Raw genomic sequence first — 23,720 nt, 5'->3', positions numbered from 1 at the left:
AATATGCCCCCTTATTATATCCATTACAAGGAAACAAAAGTCTGAAACGTTTTTTTTATCAAAAAACTGTATTTCCAAGGTAACACACTGCTGTAACCAGATGTAGGGATTGACTTTCTGTCTCATTTAATTAAGCATGCATACAAGGCAGTGGTTTAACCCCAAAAAGTTCAAATTTTTTAAAAAAGGCTTTCATTTGCTAACAACAAAGAAGTTGGAACTACAACAAAAACACAATCATTTCAATTTGAAGAACAAAATATGCGGCCACATGTAATATTAACAAAACAAATACCTTAAGTGAGAGAGCGTTGATGGTGACCTCCATAGCCTGAGGGGAGGTTGGAGACTGAGTACTTTCGAAGTACACCTGACATGGCTGAAGCACTGTAGTCACATTGTTTCTCCTCTTTTGTCTTAAGAATGGACAGGCAACAACCTACAACAAAAGTGACCAGTTTAAAAAAAAAAACCCAACCTAATCATATTTAATTTTAAATATGTGTTAAGGAATATTAACATTTTCCTCTGGATACATAATTTTGAATTCTTTGAACATGCAATTCTGACTACCACAATACATTCCAAATATAAACCTTGAGGTCCTTGATAACAGCAGTCGTCCGTGATCCTTCTGCACCATTTTTCATTACTAGTTCACAATATGTGGTCATCACCAGAGCTGGGGCGTCATCACGAGTCAGGTCAGCTACAAATACAATCTCTGGGTTTCGCACCACAACATTCATTTCAGTCTTTGTTACCGTGGCTGTAGCTGTACCTGGGAGGCACAGAGAGCATTAGAGTAAAACTTCACGTTAAATAATTAGAATACGCCAGTTTAACTTGATAATCACAAAACTCAGAATCTAGACTCACTATATAAACGTATATAACATCTATATTATCTTAAAGCATCTATAAAAAGTTGTATTGTAATGAAATAGTCAAAAATGAAAGTTTTATAAACATAAGGCAAAACAAAGATGGGCATAATTTGGCAGTTTAAGCTTGTCGATTAAGAGAACTGACATGATTTCGGTTAACTAGATTAAAAGATTAAAACTGATAAAGTCAACTCACCAGACTCTTTAGATGTGACTGATGAGTTAATGTTCTTCTTATCGCCAGCACCAGTACTGTTCTTGGGTTGTGGCACTTGGGCAAAACCCTGCTGGGTGGCCTTAAGGAAGATATCGGCCACCGTGAGCAGAAATTCCATGCTGGCACATAGATACACATCCTGCACCACTGTATCTAAAGTGGTGCTTTCACGGGTTTGACGATAGCTCACTTCCACCATGTTGTTCTGTTCTGCACCAGGACACATTGCCATCATCCTAGAGAAAAACAAAATAGGACTATGAGAAAAAAAAAGAGTGAACACGATAAAATAATTTACTTTACACTGATCCGACAAGACATGGCTTTTTTGTGTGTGTCACTAGCTTTATAAGTGGTAGCCGTACCTTGGGGTGATACTTTTGGCTTTTGGCCTCTTGTCGTCTAGAAGGCATTCAGCAAGTTGTACTGAGGCCTTCATGGAGCTGTCGGAGTACATGTGGACAGAGGTGGAGATGGTGCCCAGAGTAAATTCTGCTAGCTTCAGCTGCTCATCATGTGGGTCTGACGGCTCATGTTGTGGGTGTGACTGGTCATGATGTGGGCCTGACAGCTCACATTGTGGTTCTAACTGCTATTAAAAACAGAAATTACACAGACTTTCTTTACTAAATGTGCCTCACAAAATACAGACTGACAAGTCTAATTCTATGATGTAGTTATGACTTGTGTATGTTTGTACATATGTAACAGACTTGGCATTACCTTATCCTCATTGGAGCTGTACAGAACCACAGTCAGTGAGTCAAACTTGAAGTTTAATTTCAGCGTGTTCTTTCTCAGCTTGCGGTTTTTCTGTGTCTCTACAACAGCAGCTGTCACCACTGTGTTACCTATTAACAGCAAAATCAGAGCGCAGAGTTCAGATTAAAAGACAAGCTACTGGATTTTAGTCAGAATTGTGCACTAATTAAGGAGAACATGTTTCAGATTTCATTAGCTACATAGTTTTGTGTAAGTATGCCCTGTCAAATAACAACTCATCTGTTTTTTGTTTTCTGTTGTTTTTTTTGGTAAAAAGTTATCTGACCAGGCTGTTAAATCATATGTCTATATTTAAAGCTCTACCAAACACACATAACCATATCAAACATAACCATATACAACAACAACAACTTACTGCTGGGTGGTCCAGTGGTGCCAGACTCCTGGGAGTCTTTGTTGGATACAGAGTCAGAGGACGGGTCAGTGGCAGGCAGAGCAGCTGGAGGTGGACCAGCATCAGACTTCTCTGACAGGTTCTCATTCAGAGTCCTCAGGACAATGATCATGTCATTCTGGCATAGGAGCAGCTGTTGGGAAAATAGAGAGATGATTTTGATAAAACTATTTTTAATTCTCAATATAAGCCTCTACACAATCGTGGGATTAAAAATAAAAAAACAAACAAACAGGTAAGATATATGAATATATATACTTACACTCATGGGCTTTAGATGGACCCCAATATCTATGTCAGGTATTTCGTGGTACCAGCTGGAAGATAGATTTCTACGGATTTCCAAGTCTAGGCTCACTGGCTTCAGCAGTTGGATCTCTTCCTCAAAACGTTCATTTTTAAATTTGGCTCTGAAAGGAACAAAAACATAGATTTACAAAGGTCTGTCGGAATACTGCAAATTCTAATCAATCACAAACACAAGCATGCATATTTTTTAAATAATACCTCCCACAGAAACTGACCTGAACATCTTAAGGTCAGTCAGTCTCACAGTCATTATATCCACAACAGGTGGGATGCTGGCATCTGATTTACAGGGTTGCTTGGCAAAACGATTTTTGATAGAAAGCAGACCAAGGTCAGCTACAATGACATTTGATGAAGAGGAGGACTGGGGGAGGAAGATGACGGGTGCATTGAAGTGGACATCAAAAGCGATCCGAGTGGTCCGTTCAGCCAGTTCTTTCACGCCTGTTGCTGCTTTTTCTGCAGCCTGAACTGTTACCTCAGTTAGTGCCTCTTTAGCCTCCTGGAAGTTATTGACAAACTCCTGTAAGGAGATGGGGTGGGGAAAAATATTTTTGGAGAAAAATTAATAAGATCAAGTTGGAATGCAGAAATATACAGAGGTAACGTAAATAATTATATTTATAATTATAATTTTATTATTACCTTATCTAATAAATTAAAACACCACTTCAGAGATTTACATGTGATAAAAATTGATAAGAGCAACAGATTAATTCTGCCCAGAAACGTGATTCTTACCAGTATAGATGAGAGAAACTTGTTGAGGAAGATGACCTGAATGCAGCCCACACTTAGTGTAACAGTAGTGTCAACGTTAGACATGTCCAGATAGGCATCTCCTTCAGTCGCATCTGTATAGTTTACCATGTGGAAGTGAAACACTTCCTTATCTGCTATGGACACAGCCTAGAAAAAAACAGAGTGGCACAGAAAAAGTTGTTATTCAGATTTGCCTGTGCCACATGATCAGCAAGTGACACAAAACAAAAACATAACGAATGAAGACCAGAAACATCAATGCGGGAAACAATGACCATTTCTTTTGTATTTTTTTAAGTACAATGGTAAACATTCATAAGCACTGGCAGTCGGTACCTTTTTGTAAAAAGCTTCTTTGTTACAGTCCAGAATCACAATGTTCTTCAATTTGGCCGAAACCTCCATCCCCTTCTTCCTCATCAGGACCTCGGAAACCAGACCTAGACAATTACGAAAGCCCCAAGTTGTACAATGAATTGAAGATTTGACTAGAAAAAGTTCATTAGAAAACTCTATATACAGCAGAGTATAGCAGAAATAATAAACAATTAATAAATCCTATTGAAAGCACTGCCAGAGTACCTAGTACACAGAAAACTCTTTCTTTCATACCTTCAATACTGATCTCTGAGATCCTGGCCTTCTGTCCTCGAATGAAAACTTTAAGGCAGCGGAGATCAGTTTTGATATGCAGATTAACCACATCTGCAAATTTTGACCTTTTTGAAGCTGGGGAAAAAAGGTGAAGGACAAGAAATAAAGACATTACCTGTGAACAGCTGCAAAAAAAGGAAAGCTATTTCCAGTGTAACATTTAACCTTTGATACTGCTCTGAAAATCTGTTTCATTAACTGTGAAATATCTGCTCTAGTAGTACAATGTTCTCATAAATGGTAAGACAATAACAGCGTGCAGATAATATCAGTTACGTTTTTTCTTGGTTACAGCAGTTTCCTCCTTTTTCTCTTCCTCCTTCTCTGCTTCAGCATAGTCTTCCTCAGGGATAGTGGGAAGCTCCTCCTGCTGTCCTTCCTTCTTATTAGATTCAGGAAGGAGCTTACTGAGGAAGTTCATGGTATTGAGGAGAGCCTCCGTATGGAGGTGAACATCCAGTGATGAAAAGGTCACCTGATGAAGAAAATTAACCTTTTTGTCTGAAATGATATTTTGATTCTTCTACCCATTATTAATAATTACTGTAGAAGAAACACTGCTGTTAACTGTGGCTTTTTCATCATCTCTCAGCATGCCCTAAATAACATCATGCTATAAATAACAAAATGGGAACATTAAGTAAATAAAATAAATATTATTGCTAGGTTATTAACATTTCCCTCACCTTGATGAGCTGCTCAGTGTTATTATATTGAGACTTGAAGTCGGGACCATTCTTGTCAGCCTAGAAAAATTCATCCAATCTTTAATATTAAGGTGATTTACCACAGTTTTTAAATATTTATAGAAAATATTCTGAAATGTTTTCACGTAACGTATCCCATATTACTTTGATATACTCCAGAGTGAGCAGATCAACTTCTTTGTTGTCCAGTGTGGTGATCAGCTGTACTTGCTTGTCTTCAGAATCTGTGCAAGGAAAAAACAAAGCATGCCTAATAAAAAATTAAGCAAAGACTGCCCTGATGATTTGCACATTTTTATTAGGATAACTGTAATTATCAAATGTTTAACAAAAATTAAGGCATTGCTGGTATCTACTGACCCATGTATTCAGGACACTTGAGGCAGATCTCTCGCAAGTAGGTATTAGACGTCATGTCAAAGGTGCGCAGCTTCAGCTCAGTGCCCAGACCCTCTATGTCTAAGTGGAGCACCGTAACCTCCATACTTCCAGACAAACGACAGAGCTGAACAGAAAACTGGACAAAGAAGACAGAGAGACGATGGAAAAATGTGAAAGATGATGATAAAGGTGGTCACAAAAATAAAAGGAGGAGGAGAAATTTAACTGAGGAATGCTAAAGAGAAAAGGCAGAGTTTGAATTTTCTTTTTCTTTTTATCTCACACAGAAATAACTAAAATGACTGATAACAAGGTTAAATAAAAATAATTCTTACAGAATTTAATAACTATGTTTAATTGTGCAGAAAGGGAAAAAAAATATTTTTGTACCTCACTGATCTCAAATGTCATAAAGAAGTCAGTCATGTTCTTTTGTGCATCTTCCTTGATGAGACTTTTTCTTTTGCTTGCATCGACATAGCGCAGCGGCATGGGATTGTCTGGAAAAAATGGTTTCTCCCCGATGGGAGAGCTGGGCGCATCATAGAACAGATCCTCCTCTGACCCTGGGATATAATTAAAAAATAAACACAATCTGTGGTAGGAATACACACAGGATTTTTAAAGATATTTAGCAGTAGGACCAAAACAAAACTGTGTCTTACCTAATGAGGTGATGCTGATGGTCTCACATGACTCAAAAATGAGAGAAGAGCGCTGATCAAAGTTCAGAGGTTTTCTGGGAGTGAGATGAGGGGTGAAAGACTGCCTAGGCTAAAAAAAAAAAGAAGAAAATAAATAAAAACAGTTGTATTAACAGTGTTAGTAATAAAATCTATCTTTACTTTTACTAGTCCGGCACTTCCACCTCAATATTCAACTATTTGTATATTCATTCAATGCAAAACCCTCAAGCCTTCAAATTTGAGATGGTTTTTTTTTTTGTTTGCTTGTTTTGCTTTTTTTTTTTTAATTGGGGAAAAAAAATGAACCATCTCAGCCGAGGCTTCCTTCCAGCAGCGATCATCATAATTCAGTTCACCCAACTGTTGCCAACTGAATGCCTGTGCTGCGCGGTATAGGGATTTCTACCCCCATCTGAGTCTATGATAATAACAGAGCCCCAAAAATTAAATGCTTAAAATCCACTATAATTATCCATAGAATTTTCTATTTTGTTACGTCATTTTCTAACCACTGTAAAGGACAACAACAACAGTAATTACTAATAAGAGAATTGAAGGCTTAATTTGTTTGCAGCTAATGTGCACAACCTTCAAGACTCCCAAGATTCTAGTTTTTAGAGATTTGAGTGAAATCCGGAGAGGACCATCTCGATAACCCTCCGATCTTACCTTTGGAGTTGATGATGGAGCATTGCCACGTGCAGCAGGTTTGCTTTCAGGCAGCGGGATACTGTCCACCAGCTCCAGAACACTTCGAAGTTTTACATCAGAAATACGAAGAGACAACAGAGGAAGCTCTCCAGACATCTTATATCTATAAGACACATACACAAAGATGCATACAAAACTTACAACCTGAAACTTTAGTTTACCTAATACGCTTAGCTCTGGTCCTTACAAGATAAATATTTTTAGTTGTGTATCTGAACCCACACTAGAGAGAAAAGTATTAATTTCTCCAAAGAAAAGGGTCAACAGCAAGTTAAGTTCAGATTTTCGTACAAAGATTTCATTTAACCATCAGTTGACTGTCAACCAGAAACATACTTACTTTGGCATGCGGGAGTCTTTGTTGATCATTGCCCTGCTAAAAACCACCTTTAGATCCACTGGCTCTAGGATGTGGAGGGGTGACTGTTTCTGTTTGCGGGCCTTTTTCCAGTTACCATCTATCACATAAAGATAAAGTTTTATTATTATTTATTTTTACTGAGTCCAAACAGAGGCAGAGTAAAAACAAGAAATATGTGTGTTGGATTAATGTGTAAGTTTAGCAATATCCCTTCCAGGACACAATACCTGAAATCAATGGAATATTTTTTTGCTAAGACATAGTAAAGCCATTAGAGCTACAAGTGCCAATCACTTTCATAAAGACATTTCCTCAATGCTGTCTGCATGACTTTTTTCGCTGTGTAAAACCTATCAATACAAACAAAGCCTAAGCTTAGTGATTTTTTTTTTTTTTTTTTTTTTTTTTTTTTTTGTTTTTTTTTTATTGAACTTTTAGCTTAGTGATTTTTAAACAGTAGTTAGAATAAAAACAACACCTCATCAATGAACATTATGTGTATCAGTCAAAAATGTGTTACAACTGTGTTGTGTGTGTGTGTCTGTGTGTGTGTGTGTGTACCTGGTTTGCTATAAAGAAACTGTAGGCTTTCAAGTTGTACATCAAAGCTATCGTAAGCTCTGGACATGATGTCCTCAATGTTGCTGGAACTCACACACAGCTGAGGTAGATGTTTCCTGCTTTGACTGGACATCTGTAAAAGCAAAGAAACATGAAGGCATATATTGGTAAGTTACCTTGGATTTCCAGCCTGCTGTCAATCTTTATTCACATTTGACTCTTCCCCACCTTGAAATGACCAAGATCCAACAGCAAGATGTTCTGAGTGCCATTGTAAAAACCGGTCTGTGGAATGATTACGTAGGACGCCATCAAGTTCACCTTCAGGTCGAGAACCTTCTGTGTTTCAATCACATACAGTAAACCTGAAATACAAAATGTTAATAGGTCATCAATAGTAGCTTTGTCTCCAAAGGTGGGTGAATTTTATTGTTGTGGGATTCATAAAATTAACTAAATGTGTGGTTTTGTTTAATGAACCCTGAGATTCTATTAATTTAAGTAATGTTTAAATGACAAATTCACCTAAAAGTTCTAATAAGGAGAAAACTTCAATAATGGAAAAAAAAAAAACATTGAAAAATCTTCCAAAGCCCTCAGGAAACAATCACTTTCAAGAGCATAAACAGGAAGACTAAACAAGGAATGTCAACATTCGCCCATCAAAGACGTCCTTAGAGATCCTAGAAGATTAATCATGATAACAGATATCTGCAGTTTATCTTAAACTCACCAGTGGCTGTGCGGTCTCTAAACTGCTCCAGTTTCATCAGGGTTGCATTCGTGAGCTCATCCAGCTGCATGTCATCAGGAGGCCTGAAGAATGCCGATATGCTGTTCACAGTTATCTACACAGACACACAGACAGAGTCAAATATGTATATATGTACTGCTTTTGAGGGTTTTTATTTTTGCTGCTCATTCACACTCAGTGACACCACTCACAGCATCATAGATGATTTCCAAGGGTTGTGATTCTACGTGAAGCCGCTGGTTAGCGCTCTCGTCCAGGGGGTTGGTCTCAAACAGGATACAAAGCAGTGGGGTCCCTGCTCCTATGGCTGCCTTCCTTGATGAAAGGAGAATTGGTGGAGGTTGCTTATTGGTGAGGCCAGTGACCTCAAACAAAGTAAGCTTGGCTGTGATTCTGGGAAGAAAAAAAAACAAAAAACACACACACACACACAAGCTAGTGTTATCAAGTATCTACCTTTGTGGAGAAAAAAGACCAGCTACAACGTTGTTATTTTGTTTTAGAAGGCTGGAACAAACTTGATGGCTTGTGCTCCAGGTCTCTGTGTGAGTGTGGAGTACAGCTCTCCCACAGTCAGCCTGATGATCTCGTTTTTGTCCTTGTCATCTTTAATTGACATGGACAGCTTCTCCATGTGGAAGTTGACCTTCATGTTCTCAAACTTAAAGATATGACACAAAGAGTATAAAGATAAAGAAACAGAATACTTGTTTTTTTTTTACCTTTGCAGTATTTGCTTCTGTGCGACAGATAACCAAGTGGAAGTGTATTATTAGTAATTGAGGGGGTGTCGTGGGGGAAAGTGACTCACATCCTTTGGCAGATTGGGATTAGCAGCAGTCTCGCTGTATCCAATGGCAGTGTAGAGTTTGGCTTTCTCAGCAGGGGTTAACAGCTCATCAAACCCTGACACAGAGATGGTAAGAAGAATAAATGGAACGGACATAGGAGGAGTAAAAAAGCTAATATTACAGGCTGTTACTACAAAGACATTCCACATGTACATGTCTATCTGTAACCTACCTCCAGTCTTAACTTCTTTTCTTTCTGTATCAGGCTGTGCCCCCCAGTTCCACATCCAGCTGATCCAACCCTGAGACTCTTCTTCCTCCATCTTCATCCCAGGACGGTAAATACGCAGGCCTGCTTTACTTGCCTAAAGAAGGAGACGAAACAAAATGTCAAATGCTTCCCCCTTTTCACTTTTCTGAGGAAAGATGGCAAGGAAAAAACCTGACCAGCCCACAAATGATCTGTTAGCATCATTTATCCCTCAGATGGAGGCCCAACCCATTTTCTAAAAAAAGATTATTAAGGTAGTCGGTCCTGACATTTTAACTATTTTTAATAGTAGTCTAAGTTCTGGAGTAGTACCAACTGGATACAAGCATGCTGTAGTGCAGCCAATAAACCGAACCTTGATTCTTCTGTTCTTGCTAATTTTAGACCCGTTTCCAAGCTTCCGTTTCTGTCAAAAATTCTAGAAAGGATTGTATTTGAGCAGCTACAAACCTTTCTAAATAGTCATAATATTTTTGAGAAGTTCCAGTCGGGCTTCAAAACCCACCACAGCACAGAAACTGCCCTCCTAAAAATACTTAATGATATTTTATTAATCACTGACTCAGGAGACCCAGCTGTGCTCCTGCTCTTAGACTTAACTGCAGCCTTTGATACTGTTGACCACAGCATTCTGATCTCCCGTTTGGAGCAATGTGGTATCAAAGGTATCCCCTTGGAATGGTTTAGGTCGTACCTCTCCGAGAGGACTTTTTCCGTGAGCCTTGATGATTTTATTTCTTCCCCAGCTCCTTTTACTTGTGGTGTCCCGCAGGGTTCCGTATTAGGCCCAATTCTTTTTTCAATCTACATGTTGCCCCTAGGCCTAATCTTTAGGAAGCATAACATCTGCTTTCACTCTTATGCCGACGACACCCAGATTAATCTTCGGTTTAATAGAAACACCCCCACGCCCATGGAATCGCTAGTCAAATGTCTTGACGAAATTAAAACCTGGATGGCCTCAAATTTTCTTACCTTCAATGAGGATAAAACTGAGGTAATTATTTTTGGACCAAGCTGTAATTTCAATGCCCCAGATTTGGACTTATGTAACCTAACATGTGCTGTTAAAACGCATGTAAAAAACCTGGGGGATTTCTTGGATAGCAAACTTACATTTGAGAAACAAATTAATTCAGTTGTCCAGCGGTCCTTTTTTAAATTAAGGCTCCTATCCAAAGTGAGATCTTTTTTATCCTTTAAAAACTTGGAACGAGCAATTCATGCGTTTGTTTTATCTCAACTGGATTACTGCAATTCACTATATGTGGGTGTCAGTCAGTCCAGCTTGGCTCAGCTCCAACTTGTACAGAATGCTGCAGCTCGCCTTTTGACTCGTGTGAAGAAACACCAACATATTACTCCGGTGCGTGCTTCCCTTCATTGGCTTCCAGTGCGTTTTAGAATTAAATTCAAAATCTTACTTTTGACTTATAAAGTGCTAAATGGCCAGGCACCGGACTATTTGTCTGACCTTTTGCAGCTTTATACGCCCTCTAGAGCCCTTCGATCAAGCGATCATCTACTCCTTACCTTACATAAGTCTAGGATGGTTCATAGAGATCGGGCATTTGCGGTTGTGGCACCAAAAATATGGAATGATCTACCTCTCCACATTAGAAAGGCCCCAACTGTTACTCTTTTTAAATCGCATCTTAAAACACATTTTTTTACTCTGGCTTTCGAAACTGTATGAGAGTTGCCAATTCTTTTATCCTAATTTTCTTACCTGTTGTTGTTGTTAATGTCATTGTTTAATCGTTATTTTGTACAGCACTTTGATCAACTCCCTGTTGTTATTAAATGTGCTTTATAAATAAATAAATGAAATGAAATATAAGAGAAATTGTGCAGAATATGTAAATTTACAGTTAACGGCACAGTGCTGCACCTTCTGGAACCATGGCAGCCTAATCCTCAACCCCCTACATTCCTTTGCTTACTGTATAATTATCGATTATGTGCCTAATTTGGTCCTACAGCCTGCTGGAACAAACATACGCCAGCACCAAGCTGCTGAGAGGCACTGTACTGTGCATAGTTCCAATGAATCTCAAATTGTTGTCCTTTTTTATGGATTTGTGCAACAACTTGAGATCACAAGACAAAGCGCAAAATGTGATGCAGCCATTACAGTTTGATCAGTTCATAAATCAGACACAAGGTGTATAAGCTTATTGAAGTTTTCTCAGTTATGTGATACAAAAAGCTTACCTCCACTTCAGCCTGCTGTCTGGCCAAAGTGATGTTAAAAATATCCAAAGTCTTCTCGGGCTTCTAAGAATAAACACAAAAGAAATCGATCAGAGCTTTCACTAGATTCTACAATTACTACAGTTCTATTTTTGGGAAAATATGATACTAATAAAAATAGAGAAGAACTTGGGAACACATTTAATTTCAGATGTTAAATTCAATTATTTTCAAGTCTATCTCAAAAACTCAGCATCAAGCTCTAATGCACTTCAATCAATCCCTGTAAGCTTGAATACTAAATATCTTTGTGAGCAATTATGGCTAGAAATATGACAGACATCACTTTAGAAAGCTACTGAGAAGTAATACTATTGTAATCAATTACTTCCATATTATATTAGCTTTACTTTTGACATAGGCCTTCAATTATGATCACTACAGTCAAGTAAAGCAACTTTCGCAAGCATTTGTCTTATAACAGTGACAACAGGTATGAAATTTATATTAAAACAGAATTACTGGTAATATTAGTATATCAAATTAAACTCAAAACTTTCACCTGTCTAAACTGTTTATATGCAGCAGGGAAATATAAAAAATTATAATAATTATAATAATTCAAATGTTTTAGTCTTAAGACAATAATGTGAAAACATAGACTAGAAAGGCAAACAGTCCCATAGGTCTCTCTGTTTATTTCCTTTTTCCCTTTTCCCTCTCCCCTGTTCAGTTTAGTTCCACCCCACCTCTAAGTCTTTGAGAACCTCATCGCTGGGTTTCTTGCTGGTGATCTTTGTCTTGTAGAGCTCTCTGTAGCTTTTTACCATCTGCCGGTGTCGGCGAATGTGTTGCCATGACCACATGTGGAGACCTGGCTTCACATCTATCTCCAAGACGCCTGTGATCACATACTTCCACCTGGAAATCAGGGAATCAATGTAACAATTTGTAATACTAAGTGGACCGAATGTAATGTGGTAAATGACATGTACATATGGGATCCAGTTTTTGAAAAAAGATTACAGAAAGACAGGACAGAGGAAATGATGTGATAAATATGTGACAGTGTCTTCTGACCATGTTTTGGCGTTCTTGTGAACATGGACCTCGGGTCTGTACTTCCTGTATGGCAGATTACGTGACATCATATCCACTGAGCACAGCAGCTCCAAGATGCTAATGTACTGGAATAACAGGAAGTCAGCAATTACATCATCACAAAGCAATCTAGTGCAGTTATTATCTGACATTGTTTATGTAGTTTATCCTTAACAACCCTCTTTAGCTCTCTCTTTCTTATAATATTCTATTTTAATGAAACTTTAACACATACAAGTTTAAACATCTCTATCACACACACACACACACACACACACACACCTGGGCTTTGTTGAGTTCAATTGCCACCTCTCTGAGATTGACCATCAGGTCCACTTTAGGGGAGGAGAAATCCACATCTGACCTGGGATTCATCCGCAGTTTTGCATCAGCTGAAATGGGGCGAAAAACTGTGGAACAGCAAAAGGAATTAAGATGATTTAAGAATTGCAAATGTGAGCATTAAGATGGATTCACTACCTTTTGTGCTGCACATGGCAAATGTGCATCTATTTATAAAGAACTTAAAAAACTTTACCAATGTTATCAGTTCAAAAATATGTAAGCTGTTGCCTTAAAGTGAAACTGAAAACAAAATCTGTTGAGATGTGCTGAAAATCTGGTCTCGTGACTCAGTGGTGGTGAATCAAACTCTGTGAATCACCCGGGGGGGGGGGGTTTGGTGCTGCAGTGTCATTGCATATCATCACAAATCATTTCTTCATCACTTTCTGTCTGCAAAATTTTTCATACACGTCATGTAATGTGCTTTGAACTTAGTTCCACAAGAATGACACTCACTGAAGTCGTGAGAGGAGTGGACGTCCATGCTGCTCTGGAGATGTTGCTGTAAGAACGCAGAGGAAATGAAGATTTATTTACATACTGTTTTTTCGATTTGCTAATTTCTTGGCCTCCTAACATATTTGATTTCTTTTTTGTTTTGATTTAACTATAATGTATGGAAGAAAACCACTACTATATCATGTGTATGACATAGTGCTAAATGAAACACCTTTACATAACTCCTGTGTAACCGAAGATCTGTGCCCTGTGTGATCACAACATAACACTAACATTGTGTCTTCCAGGAAAATAGGTGATGGCTAATTCCAAGTACATATTAATACGTTAATAATACAGTGACTCACCAGGGCCCGATCTGAAGTGTGACTGGAGAAAAGTACTGAGTTAACATTCCAGTAGGCAAACAAGTTATCTAGTTGTACCAGCTGAGAAAACAAGAAAGATAAAACAATTAGTGATGAAGCTGTTTGCGATTACAAGGAAAAAAGCTGACAGTGTTTGACAAGGACTTCTTAAAGTTTTGATTATGCTCCAAAATTATGAGGAAATAACACTGCTGAAAGAAAAATCAATGAAGTTTTCCAAGAGTTAGTCTTTAACTTCAGAAAACTACTTTAAAGCCAAAAACAAATGCTATTAAACGTGTATGTGGTATTTTTTATTAAAAACACCTACCTACCTTCCATACCACCTGTACAGTGGTGGTAAACAAGGTAGATAACATGGTTGGATTTCTTACCTTGAAGAAAAACTTGGACTTCTCATCTAAAAGACTGGGTCTCCACTTCGCGTCAGCTGTCTGTACGGTCAAACAAGCAGTGAGGTTCATTAAAAGCTTAATATCTAAATGTAAAATAGCATATAATTTGACAGGAAAGACACATCACCTGAAGGCTGAGGTTTTTCAGTGACACTCCAAATGACAAAGGGCAGTTTGGATTTGTTACCTGTCATTAACAAAAAAAAGGAGGAAAATAAAGAGCTAAGCCTTATGGTGTGGTTAAGACAAAAAAAAAAAATCAGTTCTTCTATTGTAACGTGCTCTAGAAACAGTGTTTAGTTCATTTAAAGTGGAAACATGTATAAACTTGCAGGACCATAGATAAAATTGTACATTATTATGGTAACTCAGCTTGAATACTCACATGATCTTCATAGCGCACGTGGATGTTAGAGATCTTGACTTGCAGGTTTTTAATGACCTGAGTGACAAGCTTTTCCGTAAAAGTGTCCTGTTTCTCAAGCTTGGGATTCTCTGTAAAATGCAAACGATTTAGGTTATGAGGCTCCAGCAGGTCCCAAAAATTCCTGAAGATTTTCTCTAAAGGACCTTCGATACACATTCACTGTGTATTTCTGTATAACTGGAATGACATTCAGCTGGCCTTAGCTCTCATGACTGCCTGATGAACTTTACAGATAACTAAATTTTACTTTCAATATTTTAATGATTATTTCTGACCTTTCCTTTTTTTAGCATGTAAGCAAATATTAGCTTACATAAGAATGTCAGTGAATCACATTGCTGTTAATAAAGCTGCATCTTAAAACGTTTTAAAAAAGAAAAATAAATAGTACACATTTTTATTTAAATTTAGAAATATAATACAAACCTACACTGTATTTTCACCTACATGCTGTAAATTAAGAAATTAAGATACAACACTTTTCACCTTGAAAGAGGACATAGTCTTATAAAAATAATAGCTTGTAGATAGGCACATACACTTGTGGTGAGGAGTTTACACACTTATCATAGGCATGGAATGAATGCCATTTCTTTTTAAACTCATCAAAGATGTATGTTGTACAAACCTGGAAAAATACCAGTTCAAAGACATAATTAAGAGCCCAAATATACCCTGATATTCATGTCCAAGATGAGTGGTCAATTATTAAGTCAATTATCAAGGATAGATTTTTTCTAGCTAATGGCAAGTGTATATTGTTGAAATGACAAAACCAGGCTGTCCCAAAATACAGCAACACAGCAGTCTACCACTAGAAGGAAAGACAACTGCTGAAGTGGTGTGATACTCAAGTGCTAAACCACACATAACAGAAAAAGCGTGAAAAACGCTGGCTGCACAGGAACTCGCAGCCATACAAACCATGACCATATGACATTAAATCTGTGTGTGTGACTATACGACATATTTTATAAATTTTGATATTACTTGTTTGTCTATGCAAAGTTAACACCAAATGTTCTACTGCCCACTGGCTCACGCACTGGAGCGCATGACTTATGTTTACACAGCCAGAGAGCAGCAGATGAGAGCCAACAGGAAATATCAACATTTGGGGGTTTTTCTCTAAGAACCTGTTGACCATGACAAAGGCTGTTTTCATACAAAACCTACAGGGAACACTGCCATACAAACAGATACACACTGAGGAGCTTTGCTATAGTAACATGTTTACAAAAAAAACCTTAAGAAAAATAAAATAAAGATGCACCCTGACCTTGCTCAGCAGCCTTCAGCTTTGTCTGCTCTATCCGCTGTAGTTCCCTCTGGCGAGCCTCCTGAAGCTGCTTCTCCTCCTTTTCCGCATCATACTTTATGCCTGAAAGAAATAGCACCAGAAAAAATGTGCATCTTTCTGTATTATAATATTTGATAAATACTTTTACTTTAATAGAATTAAATTATTTTAATGTATTTTTGAATCTTTAAAACATATTAACACGAGTGGCTTACTCAGCTTATCAAAGATATCCAACAATATTCAGCTACTGTGTGTCTACTAAATGTGGTTTTTCATTCATTTTATACACTGTAATGTCTACTGTGAATACTTGGATCAAATTTGTTTATTTTGATGCACATATGAAATCATCTTACTTGCTGTGGGAACTATAAGCAGGTAGACACCATCCAAAGTGGCCTCCACGGATTGTGTGTATAGGTTCTTCCATGGTATCTTCAGTTGGAGACGCCCTAATCACAAAAACACCCAAGTAAGAAAAGGTTCTTCTGTACAAAGGTACTAAACTAAACAATTATGGTCAGTAAGAGCCAGAGTAAGAGCAAGCCTTACCTATATGACCAGCCTTCACTTTAAAAGGAATATCAAGTTGGCTCTGCAACAAAGCACAATGAATAATAAATAAACACATATCTGTGAATGCCAGGATGTAATAACTAATGCTGTTTACTCACACACTTAACTGCAACTTACCAAGGCATTTTCCTTTATTTCAAGATTATTAAGCACAGCATCACCTAGAGGGCCAGGAAAACGTTGTTACTATGGTAACAGCATTATGGCTTACCATTTGGGTAAAGTGTAGCTCATATAGAAACTCAATCTAATTAAAGAGGTTTCAGGACTTTTGACTTAATGCAACTCGCACCATAGAGCTCCAATAATTCAAATCAATCGCAACACATTATTCATAGACATACTACTCATGTAAAACAGTCTATGAAAGACAACTCGTTTTCATACATTTGTTGATTAGAGAAGCTGGTATTAAGATAAAGTTTGGTAAAACAAAGTACTTAATGGTTTGACTTAGTTACTAGTTTTAAAAATTGATCCATGTTCAGCGGCTAAAGCCAATTTTCAAATACTCATATTTGTGTACGGTGCCAAAGATTTCTTGGAACGAGTGGGTACTTAGTATGAAGCACAGTACCGAGTCATAACCTGGCTGTGTAAAAGGGTGTAACCTCGAAATGCATGATTCCCAGACGCTCGCATGCATGCAGTGCTCAAACAGACTTGCGGGAGCAAATAAGATTAAAAAAAAAAAAAAAGATGACTGGAACAGTCGGAAATAACGCTGTGTTTCAATATATCTCGATGTCAACATTTGACTGCACTGTCTCGTTCACGGTGAACAGTTTAAACTGGTTTGGGGACGCATAAAGTGACACTAACAGCTTCCTCAGCTGTTAGTGTCATACGCCTGGTGGCTAGCGTACGTTAGCATTTAGCTAGCTAGCTTAGAGAGCGAGCTAACCAAGTAAAATGACAAACACAAGTTCAGTTACCTCCCCATATGCCGAGCTTTAGCTGCGAGCTGTCAAGGTTGACAACGTAGTCCCCTAAAAATCGGTTGAGAACATCTACAACCACGCTTTCGAAGACCATTGTGGCGTTTCTCTCATCTGCCTATCACCATGTTTACATCCCGATGAGGACTCGTTCAGGTTCAGCGTCAGATTAGGACGTCTTCCGGGGGTGGGCGGTGCTTGACGTCACCTGTAACAGCTACTTCAGGAAACAGTACTAAGAAATGTCAAAGCCGTTATTTAATGGGATAATAATAAACTACACCCATACTTGGGAAATTGGCTATGAGTAGCGTAGTTACTGCCCTGAGCTGCACAGCACAGTTGCCTTACACCTAGAAGGTCCTGGAGTCTGAATCCAACCCTTGCTGGGGCCTTTCCATGGGATGCTTAGAGTTTTTTTCCCAGGTATTTAGGCTTCCTTACACAATTCAAAGACATACACGGGATGAGGTTAATGCGTGAGCCTGAAATGGTTCTAATAAGTGTAAATGTGAGTGTAAATGGTTGTCTGTCTGTGTTAGCCTTGCCACAAAGTAGTAACCTGTGTAGGGTTTACCACTTGCAACCCTGATTTGGATAAGCGCAAGACAGTGGAAGAATGGAAGGATGGATTACATCATACCCATTACATCTTCTTGCCTACATTCTGCTACACAGACAGACTCCTCTACAAGAACAAAGCACCTAGCTCTGAAATTAACCTGTTAACCTGACCTAGGCACATCAGAGGATCATCCCAGCACACCAGAATAATTACATATAATGTCATTATTTTGATAATTGAAAAGTTTAAATGTGTCCAAACTCCTCTGTGCTTATACAACTATAATACCATTACCTTAGTTGTGTAGTCATGATAGTAGTGTGTTTAAAAGCATTATAATCCACTGAGACATATATGCTAGATTTTAAGAAAGAGTGTCAGTGTGATATTTTGAAACGCTATGTCATAAGCCTGAAATTCCCTGGCTTCCTCAAATGGTTCACTTATCTCACAGTCTCGCTGACTCCAACATGCAACAAAGTCTAATGCTGTTTCATGTTGGTGTTGTTGAGCTTTTGGATAAAACTGATATCACTCCAAATGAATGCTTGCAATAACGTTTAGTTGCTATTATATGAGCTCAGGCAACTGCTGCTTCAGTCTTTATGGCTGTTTTTGAAATTAAGGATCATGAGTTTCACAGTATTAACTTGTATTGAGTAATTTCAATAGATATTAACAAACAACCTTTATTTGTCACATACACAATCATACAGAGTACAACATGTAGTGAAATGCTTGTGTCCGCGCTGCAGACAGGCTGCAGACAGGCTGCAGACGTGCCCGTGCCACTTCAGGGCTTGGTTTTAGCATGGGGGATCTAGCCATACTACTCATGTTACTGGATACCAGAACTTGTGACTCCCACTGCAAAGGTGTGTAGTCTTACCACTACACTATCCAGCTCCCACACATATTGTTATGGTTTTGAGTGGTTCTGGACTTTATGATGTACTCTTGAGTATCAGAGGTGTATTCTATTCGGGTTCTATATGTAAATCTTTGTTTACGGTATTTCCTAGTGCTTCTGAGTTTTATTGTCTATGTTTCTTAGTTTTTAGTCTTTCTTTAGATTCTGCTAGCCCACTAGATTCTGTGATCCATATACGTTTCCCCAGTCGTGTCCTCGTATCTGTCAACTCTGCCTGTACTCTGTCTCTGTGGTTGTCTGGTCTCCCCATTTAGTTGTATCAAGTTATTCTTGTCTCCCCTGGTCAGTCATGTCTCTGTGTCTGTTTAGCCTTTTGTCTGTATCAAGCTCACATGTCCGTGTCTCTTCCTCAGCGTTATGTTTCCTGTTCTGTTTTGAATGTCCCTCATCTTGTGTGCATTATGTTGAGTTTTGCTTCCTGCTGTCTCAGTCAGTTTCTGTTTGGCTCTGTTCCCCATGTGTCTCCGCTGTGTCTCGTTACCTCATTATTTAATATCTACATTTTCCTCAATTTTTGTCATATTATCATCATACTTTTCCATCTTGCTGTGTGCTCTCTTGTTATGTGTTTCCTTGTAGCCAGACTTTCCTAGTTCCTTTAGTTTTATATTTTGTATCATTCACGCTCGTAAGATTATAGAAGTAAATCTGACTTTTTAAGTTAAGTTTCCATGTTTCTAAGTTGTTTTTTTAAGGTCAAGAGTCATATTTTTTGGCTTTACGAATGTGAAATTGTAATAAATGAATAAAAGATATCACTTTCGGAATCAAATTTAATCACTTAACTGATTTATTCAGGTAATTTAATTGTGTCAGCAGAAGAAACATTAGTATGAGGAAGACTGGGACTGAGACTGGTTTTATGTGGTCTGATTTGTATCCTCTAAGATTTCTAACTGCTGAGTTCAAACTTCTGGGCACAAGTCATATTTACAAACCTCTACAGTTCAGACTTCATCACTCAGTACAGTGTTTAATATAAATGGCATAACATGACAGAGATAAACAGAAGAGAGCATATTTGGATATGGTTCAGCAGAGAAACAGAAGAGCTGACAGTTTTATGCTGAACATTACCAAACAGCTGCCTATTTGAATATCTTAAACAGCAACATTAACATTCAGTGCAGGCACATATTGTGACCATCTGATGAAAGTAAGTGTGCTCTAAACTTAAAGCTCTGCTGAGAGAAATATCTGCTTAACAGCTAAATGCCTTACTATGCTCAAGAGCTCATTGCTAACTAACATATTTGCTCACTGGTTGCCTCCCTTTTCAACATTTTCCTTTTTACACATTTTAATAGTTTTTTGGGTTTTTTTGCCTGTCCCATTTGGATCTTTAGCCATCAGAATTGTTGTCTGAAGGCCAAGAAAGATGCCAAGTGGATTTACTTTACCAAGTGGATCATCATGGCCTTGCCATATTGGTCCGTTTGATTGACCTTTATTATAATTATGTATTTATTTTATTTTCGTTTTTTAAAGACGGGGCAGACATGACTGGGGGATAGGACAGGGAGAAAGAATGAAAGAAAGAGAGGGAGAGAAAGAAAAATAGAGGGGAGAAGAGATGGTGAGAAAGGGGGGAAGAAAAAAAAACAAACAAAACACCTGGATCACCTGTATGGAGATAAAAAACCAGAAGAGAAAACAAACAACAAAGAGCAACATAATAAAAACAACACCATCACAATAAACTAGCTAACAGTAGATAACAGTAGATACTAAATATTACATGTTATTGTTATTTTTTTGTTTTTGTTTTTGTTTTTTAATTTCACCTGTTGAGAATTAAAAAAGAAAACAAGCAGAAGAAAACGAGAGCAATAGAATAAACAAAATCACGATGATATATGGGAATATAACAGTAAATACTAAATATTAAACATTATTGCGCTGCACGTTGGATCGACAGCGCACAGTGTGCTTTGAGGTAGGAGCCAAAAAGGGTGTCGTTTGTGTGTGTGAGCACCCGTGTGTACACCTGTGAGCATGAATGCGCTTGTTTTTAAAAGGTTCCTTCATGTAATGATCTGCTAGAGGGTGTGGGGAGCCACAGCCCCGTCCACCAGGGCATGAAGCAGGTATGGAGGAGATCAACATTTTAATAGTTTTAAGACATCATAATTTTATCACATGTAATATACAACACATGCAGTTTTCATGCTGTGATACAAAAAACTATTTTTCTGCTTGTTTATTTAAAATAAGCAGCTGAGACAGAGGTTTGGTGATCACTCCCATCACTTTCCCCCTTCTCAGAGTTCCAGCTGCAGCTTTATGCACTACTTTCAACCTAAGCTGCATTTCCATTAGATCTTTCTGACTCAGCTCTGTGAAGTAGAAATCTTCATTGAAAACTGGGCTCCGGCAGTTCCTGATGGTGGCACTCTCCTGCTGTTGCAGCTTCCCGGGAGTCAGACACAGACTCACTGCACAGTTCAGTGTCTGTCGGTCAGTATCACTCCACAGGCCTTCCACAGACACCACACGTACTCGGACTGTGGATAAGGATGACAACGACCTGCCGGAGAATTTGGTGTGCTCAGCGGAAAGGCGCACTCTGCCATGGCCCTGCAATGGGAGGACATGCTCCCGCTGAAGTCTTTCCTGGCACTGCAGAGCATCCATCGGGAGGAGGGCTGGTGGAGTTAGGTTGGCTGAGTTTTCCTCTAAGCTTGATGGGCTGCTGAGTGAGGCTGTTAAATCCCCTCTCTTCCACTTCCTCCTGCCCGCCTTACTGTCAACTAATGAAGGGCAAGATACTGTACCTTTAAGGCGGCCACTGCTTGATGAGACATAAAGGGAGGATTTGACACAATAAGGTGAACTGAGGGGAGAAGAGTCACTGGAAGAAGGTGTCTCGCTTTCTGTCTCAGACATACTCTTGCATAAAAACACCGGAAGGAATCCAGATAAAGTTTTCTTGGGAAGATTCGTCTCTTTTGCCAGCCTTGGTGCTGCAGTAGGCATATTTCTATCAAGCAGGTAAACAGGGCGTTTTGAGTGGAACAAAGACTCTTTCCTCCGAGTGTTGGGGCTCTCATAAATTCCACCCAGGCCGTAGCTCTCTGCAGAGAATGGCAAAGGCTTCTTTGTAGCTTTCCAGGCCACTGATGTGTCACCATTTTTTGTCTTCACATCCTTTGTCTTTACATGAGGCGTGTCTGAAATCTGCCTACTCTTAGGAATCTGGTTCTGACCGAATACAAACAGTGGCTTTTCCTCAGCTTCTAGCAGTGGGCTTTGCCTGCAAAGCCGTGGAGGCAGACAGAACTCTGGGATCATGTCTGGGGTTAGGACATTGTTGTGCAGATTCCTTGAGAGGCTAGCCTTTGAAGGGAAAAGTGTATCCTCCTCATTCTTTCCAATGTAATGACTCAACTCCTGAGGAAGGCTCTCCATGCTCTCCCTGATCTTCTCAAGAACCCACATGGCTGTTTAATGTTGATTTAAGGATTTGAATGTAGTTCCCTTTCCCCACCTTTGGTGACAAGAGTAAAGTATTATTTAATCAAATATAGAAATCTTGGAACAGAATAGCACACTTTTCAGAAATAAAACAGTTTTGCCAAATGGTGAAATAATTTTTTTCTTCTTACCTTTGGGGTTGTGATGTGTCTTTCTCCAGAGAGAGACCTGCCTGTGTGTGTGACACATGTGTCAGTGAGGTTTTAAAGGTAAGGGTGAGGCTCTGTCTGACTGATCTGACGCCTCCGCCTGGATTAAGCAACATTTCCTAAGCAGACATACACAAGAGTACACATAACAAACACAGAGTGATGAGTGTTTCTGGGTGGGTGGCAAATCAGAGCGATGTGTTTAGTTGTGCTGGAATGGTGTGACGTCAGCTTTGCATCGAGTTGAGACAAATTACATCATTACTCTAATGTCCATGTTTTAAACAATAAAAGAAGAATGGTTACAGTCAACAAAGACACACCCTGCTCTAAATTACATATGAACCTACAAACAAACATGTAAAGTGCAAATTTAAAATATACAGAAAATGCTCCTGCCCTGTCTTTGTGGTTTTAAATCGATCCAGATTTGTTACAAATTTTAATGGATTCTTAATTTGCTCATGCTCCACTTGTCCACTTGTGGATTAAGTTTCGTAAAGGTCAGCTTGGAAGTCTTTTTGTGATTTTCCAAAAAAAAAAAAAAAAAATCCAAACCAACCCACTGACAGAATGCTGAGACCACGTATCTCTGCCTCTGCCTCAAATGGATGACATTAAATACATCCAATAACTGCATGTAAACATGTAAGACATCTTGAGCACTCGGAATATTTATTAAAAGATGTCCCAAAACATAATGTATCAGTCGTAAAGTGCTGAAGAGAATGATGTTCATGTGATTAAAACACATGATTGATCACTGAAACATGCTATTTTGATCATAATGACGTAAGCATAATCGACTTTTCACAGAGAGCTGACCTCTTGTTCAAAGCAGTTCAAAGACAGGAGCCACCACCTCAAAGGTCCTCTGACCTTTAAACAGCTGGTAATGCAGACACACAACTGACCTAAAGTCTAGACAGGCTTCAGTCTCTATGTGTTGTCATGAAGGTGAAACTTAACTATATAAATATGGATGATGATACCATTGTGTTCCGATCTGAATTTTAATGCTAAATCAGCTCAAGATGAATTCATTCCTCATTTGATTCTATTCAGACATTTCCAGGATTTAAATGACCTGCTTCCTACATTTTTAGTATCACATTCTTACACAATGAAACCAAAAACCAGATTTTCATTGACTAACACACTTTGTCTTGTCCATGTGCTTTTGTCACTTTCTGCCCGATGGTTAACATCGAGATTGTAATTAAATTTTTCTCCCGTTCCACTTAACAAGCACCAGATTTCCATTACC

At 38.6% G+C, this 23,720-nt stretch overlaps 2 protein-coding genes across 6 annotated transcripts in view; both read right to left on the bottom strand.

Moving 5' to 3' along the window:
* vps13a (vacuolar protein sorting 13 homolog A) overlaps positions 1–17,509 on the bottom strand; it is a 44,526-nt gene extending 27,017 nt beyond the window's left edge. For 4 of the 5 annotated variants that reach the window (XM_084945209.1, XM_084945211.1, XM_084945210.1 and 1 more), the window contains exons 1-40: positions 17,332–17,509; positions 16,514–16,557; positions 16,373–16,415; positions 16,177–16,272; positions 15,797–15,898; positions 14,476–14,585; positions 14,218–14,277; positions 14,070–14,129; positions 13,675–13,755; positions 13,325–13,370; positions 12,806–12,933; positions 12,503–12,609; positions 12,172–12,343; positions 11,444–11,506; positions 9,191–9,323; positions 8,979–9,073; positions 8,686–8,828; positions 8,359–8,560; positions 8,147–8,261; positions 7,642–7,778; positions 7,414–7,546; positions 6,832–6,949; positions 6,450–6,594; positions 5,760–5,868; positions 5,485–5,660; positions 5,074–5,230; positions 4,858–4,937; positions 4,693–4,752; positions 4,283–4,481; positions 3,965–4,081; positions 3,689–3,792; positions 3,332–3,499; positions 2,806–3,113; positions 2,544–2,691; positions 2,243–2,414; positions 1,828–1,955; positions 1,470–1,696; positions 1,084–1,340; positions 597–781; positions 296–439 (exon numbers count right to left, since the gene is read on the bottom strand). In XM_084945209.1, the coding sequence (XP_084801335.1) occupies positions 296–439; positions 597–781; positions 1,084–1,340; positions 1,470–1,696; positions 1,828–1,955; positions 2,243–2,414; positions 2,544–2,691; positions 2,806–3,113; positions 3,332–3,499; positions 3,689–3,792; positions 3,965–4,081; positions 4,283–4,481; positions 4,693–4,752; positions 4,858–4,937; positions 5,074–5,230; positions 5,485–5,660; positions 5,760–5,868; positions 6,450–6,594; positions 6,832–6,949; positions 7,414–7,546; positions 7,642–7,778; positions 8,147–8,261; positions 8,359–8,560; positions 8,686–8,828; positions 8,979–9,073; positions 9,191–9,323; positions 11,444–11,506; positions 12,172–12,343; positions 12,503–12,609; positions 12,806–12,933; positions 13,325–13,370; positions 13,675–13,755; positions 14,070–14,129; positions 14,218–14,277; positions 14,476–14,585; positions 15,797–15,898; positions 16,177–16,272; positions 16,373–16,415; positions 16,514–16,557; positions 17,332–17,431 (5,172 nt within the window). In that variant the 5' untranslated portion in view covers positions 17,432–17,509. The remainder of the gene's footprint in view (positions 1–295; positions 440–596; positions 782–1,083; positions 1,341–1,469; positions 1,697–1,827; positions 1,956–2,242; positions 2,415–2,543; positions 2,692–2,805; positions 3,114–3,331; positions 3,500–3,688; positions 3,793–3,964; positions 4,082–4,282; positions 4,482–4,692; positions 4,753–4,857; positions 4,938–5,073; positions 5,231–5,484; positions 5,661–5,759; positions 5,869–6,449; positions 6,595–6,831; positions 6,950–7,413; positions 7,547–7,641; positions 7,779–8,146; positions 8,262–8,358; positions 8,561–8,685; positions 8,829–8,978; positions 9,074–9,190; positions 9,324–11,443; positions 11,507–12,171; positions 12,344–12,502; positions 12,610–12,805; positions 12,934–13,324; positions 13,371–13,674; positions 13,756–14,069; positions 14,130–14,217; positions 14,278–14,475; positions 14,586–15,796; positions 15,899–16,176; positions 16,273–16,372; positions 16,416–16,513; positions 16,558–17,331) is intronic. The other variant, XM_084945212.1, reaches the window with a different exon arrangement.
* A 3,167-nt stretch (positions 17,510–20,676) lies between these two features.
* LOC146376231 (C2 calcium-dependent domain-containing protein 4C) lies at positions 20,677–22,317 on the bottom strand. The gene has a single exon (XM_084947252.1). The coding sequence runs from the start codon at positions 22,266–22,268 to the stop codon at positions 21,015–21,017; it is 1,254 nt and encodes a 417-aa protein (XP_084803378.1). The 5' UTR covers positions 22,269–22,317; the 3' UTR covers positions 20,677–21,014.
* Between the last annotated feature and the right edge of the window lie 1,403 nt (positions 22,318–23,720).

This window comes from Perissodus microlepis, chromosome 12, assembly GCF_051167445.1.
Source record: "Perissodus microlepis isolate ML-2025 ecotype Zambia chromosome 12, ASM5116744v1, whole genome shotgun sequence".
In the NCBI taxonomy this organism is placed as follows: Eukaryota; Metazoa; Chordata; class Actinopteri; order Cichliformes; family Cichlidae; genus Perissodus; species Perissodus microlepis.
This window is presented reverse-complemented; position numbering and strand designations above follow the sequence as displayed.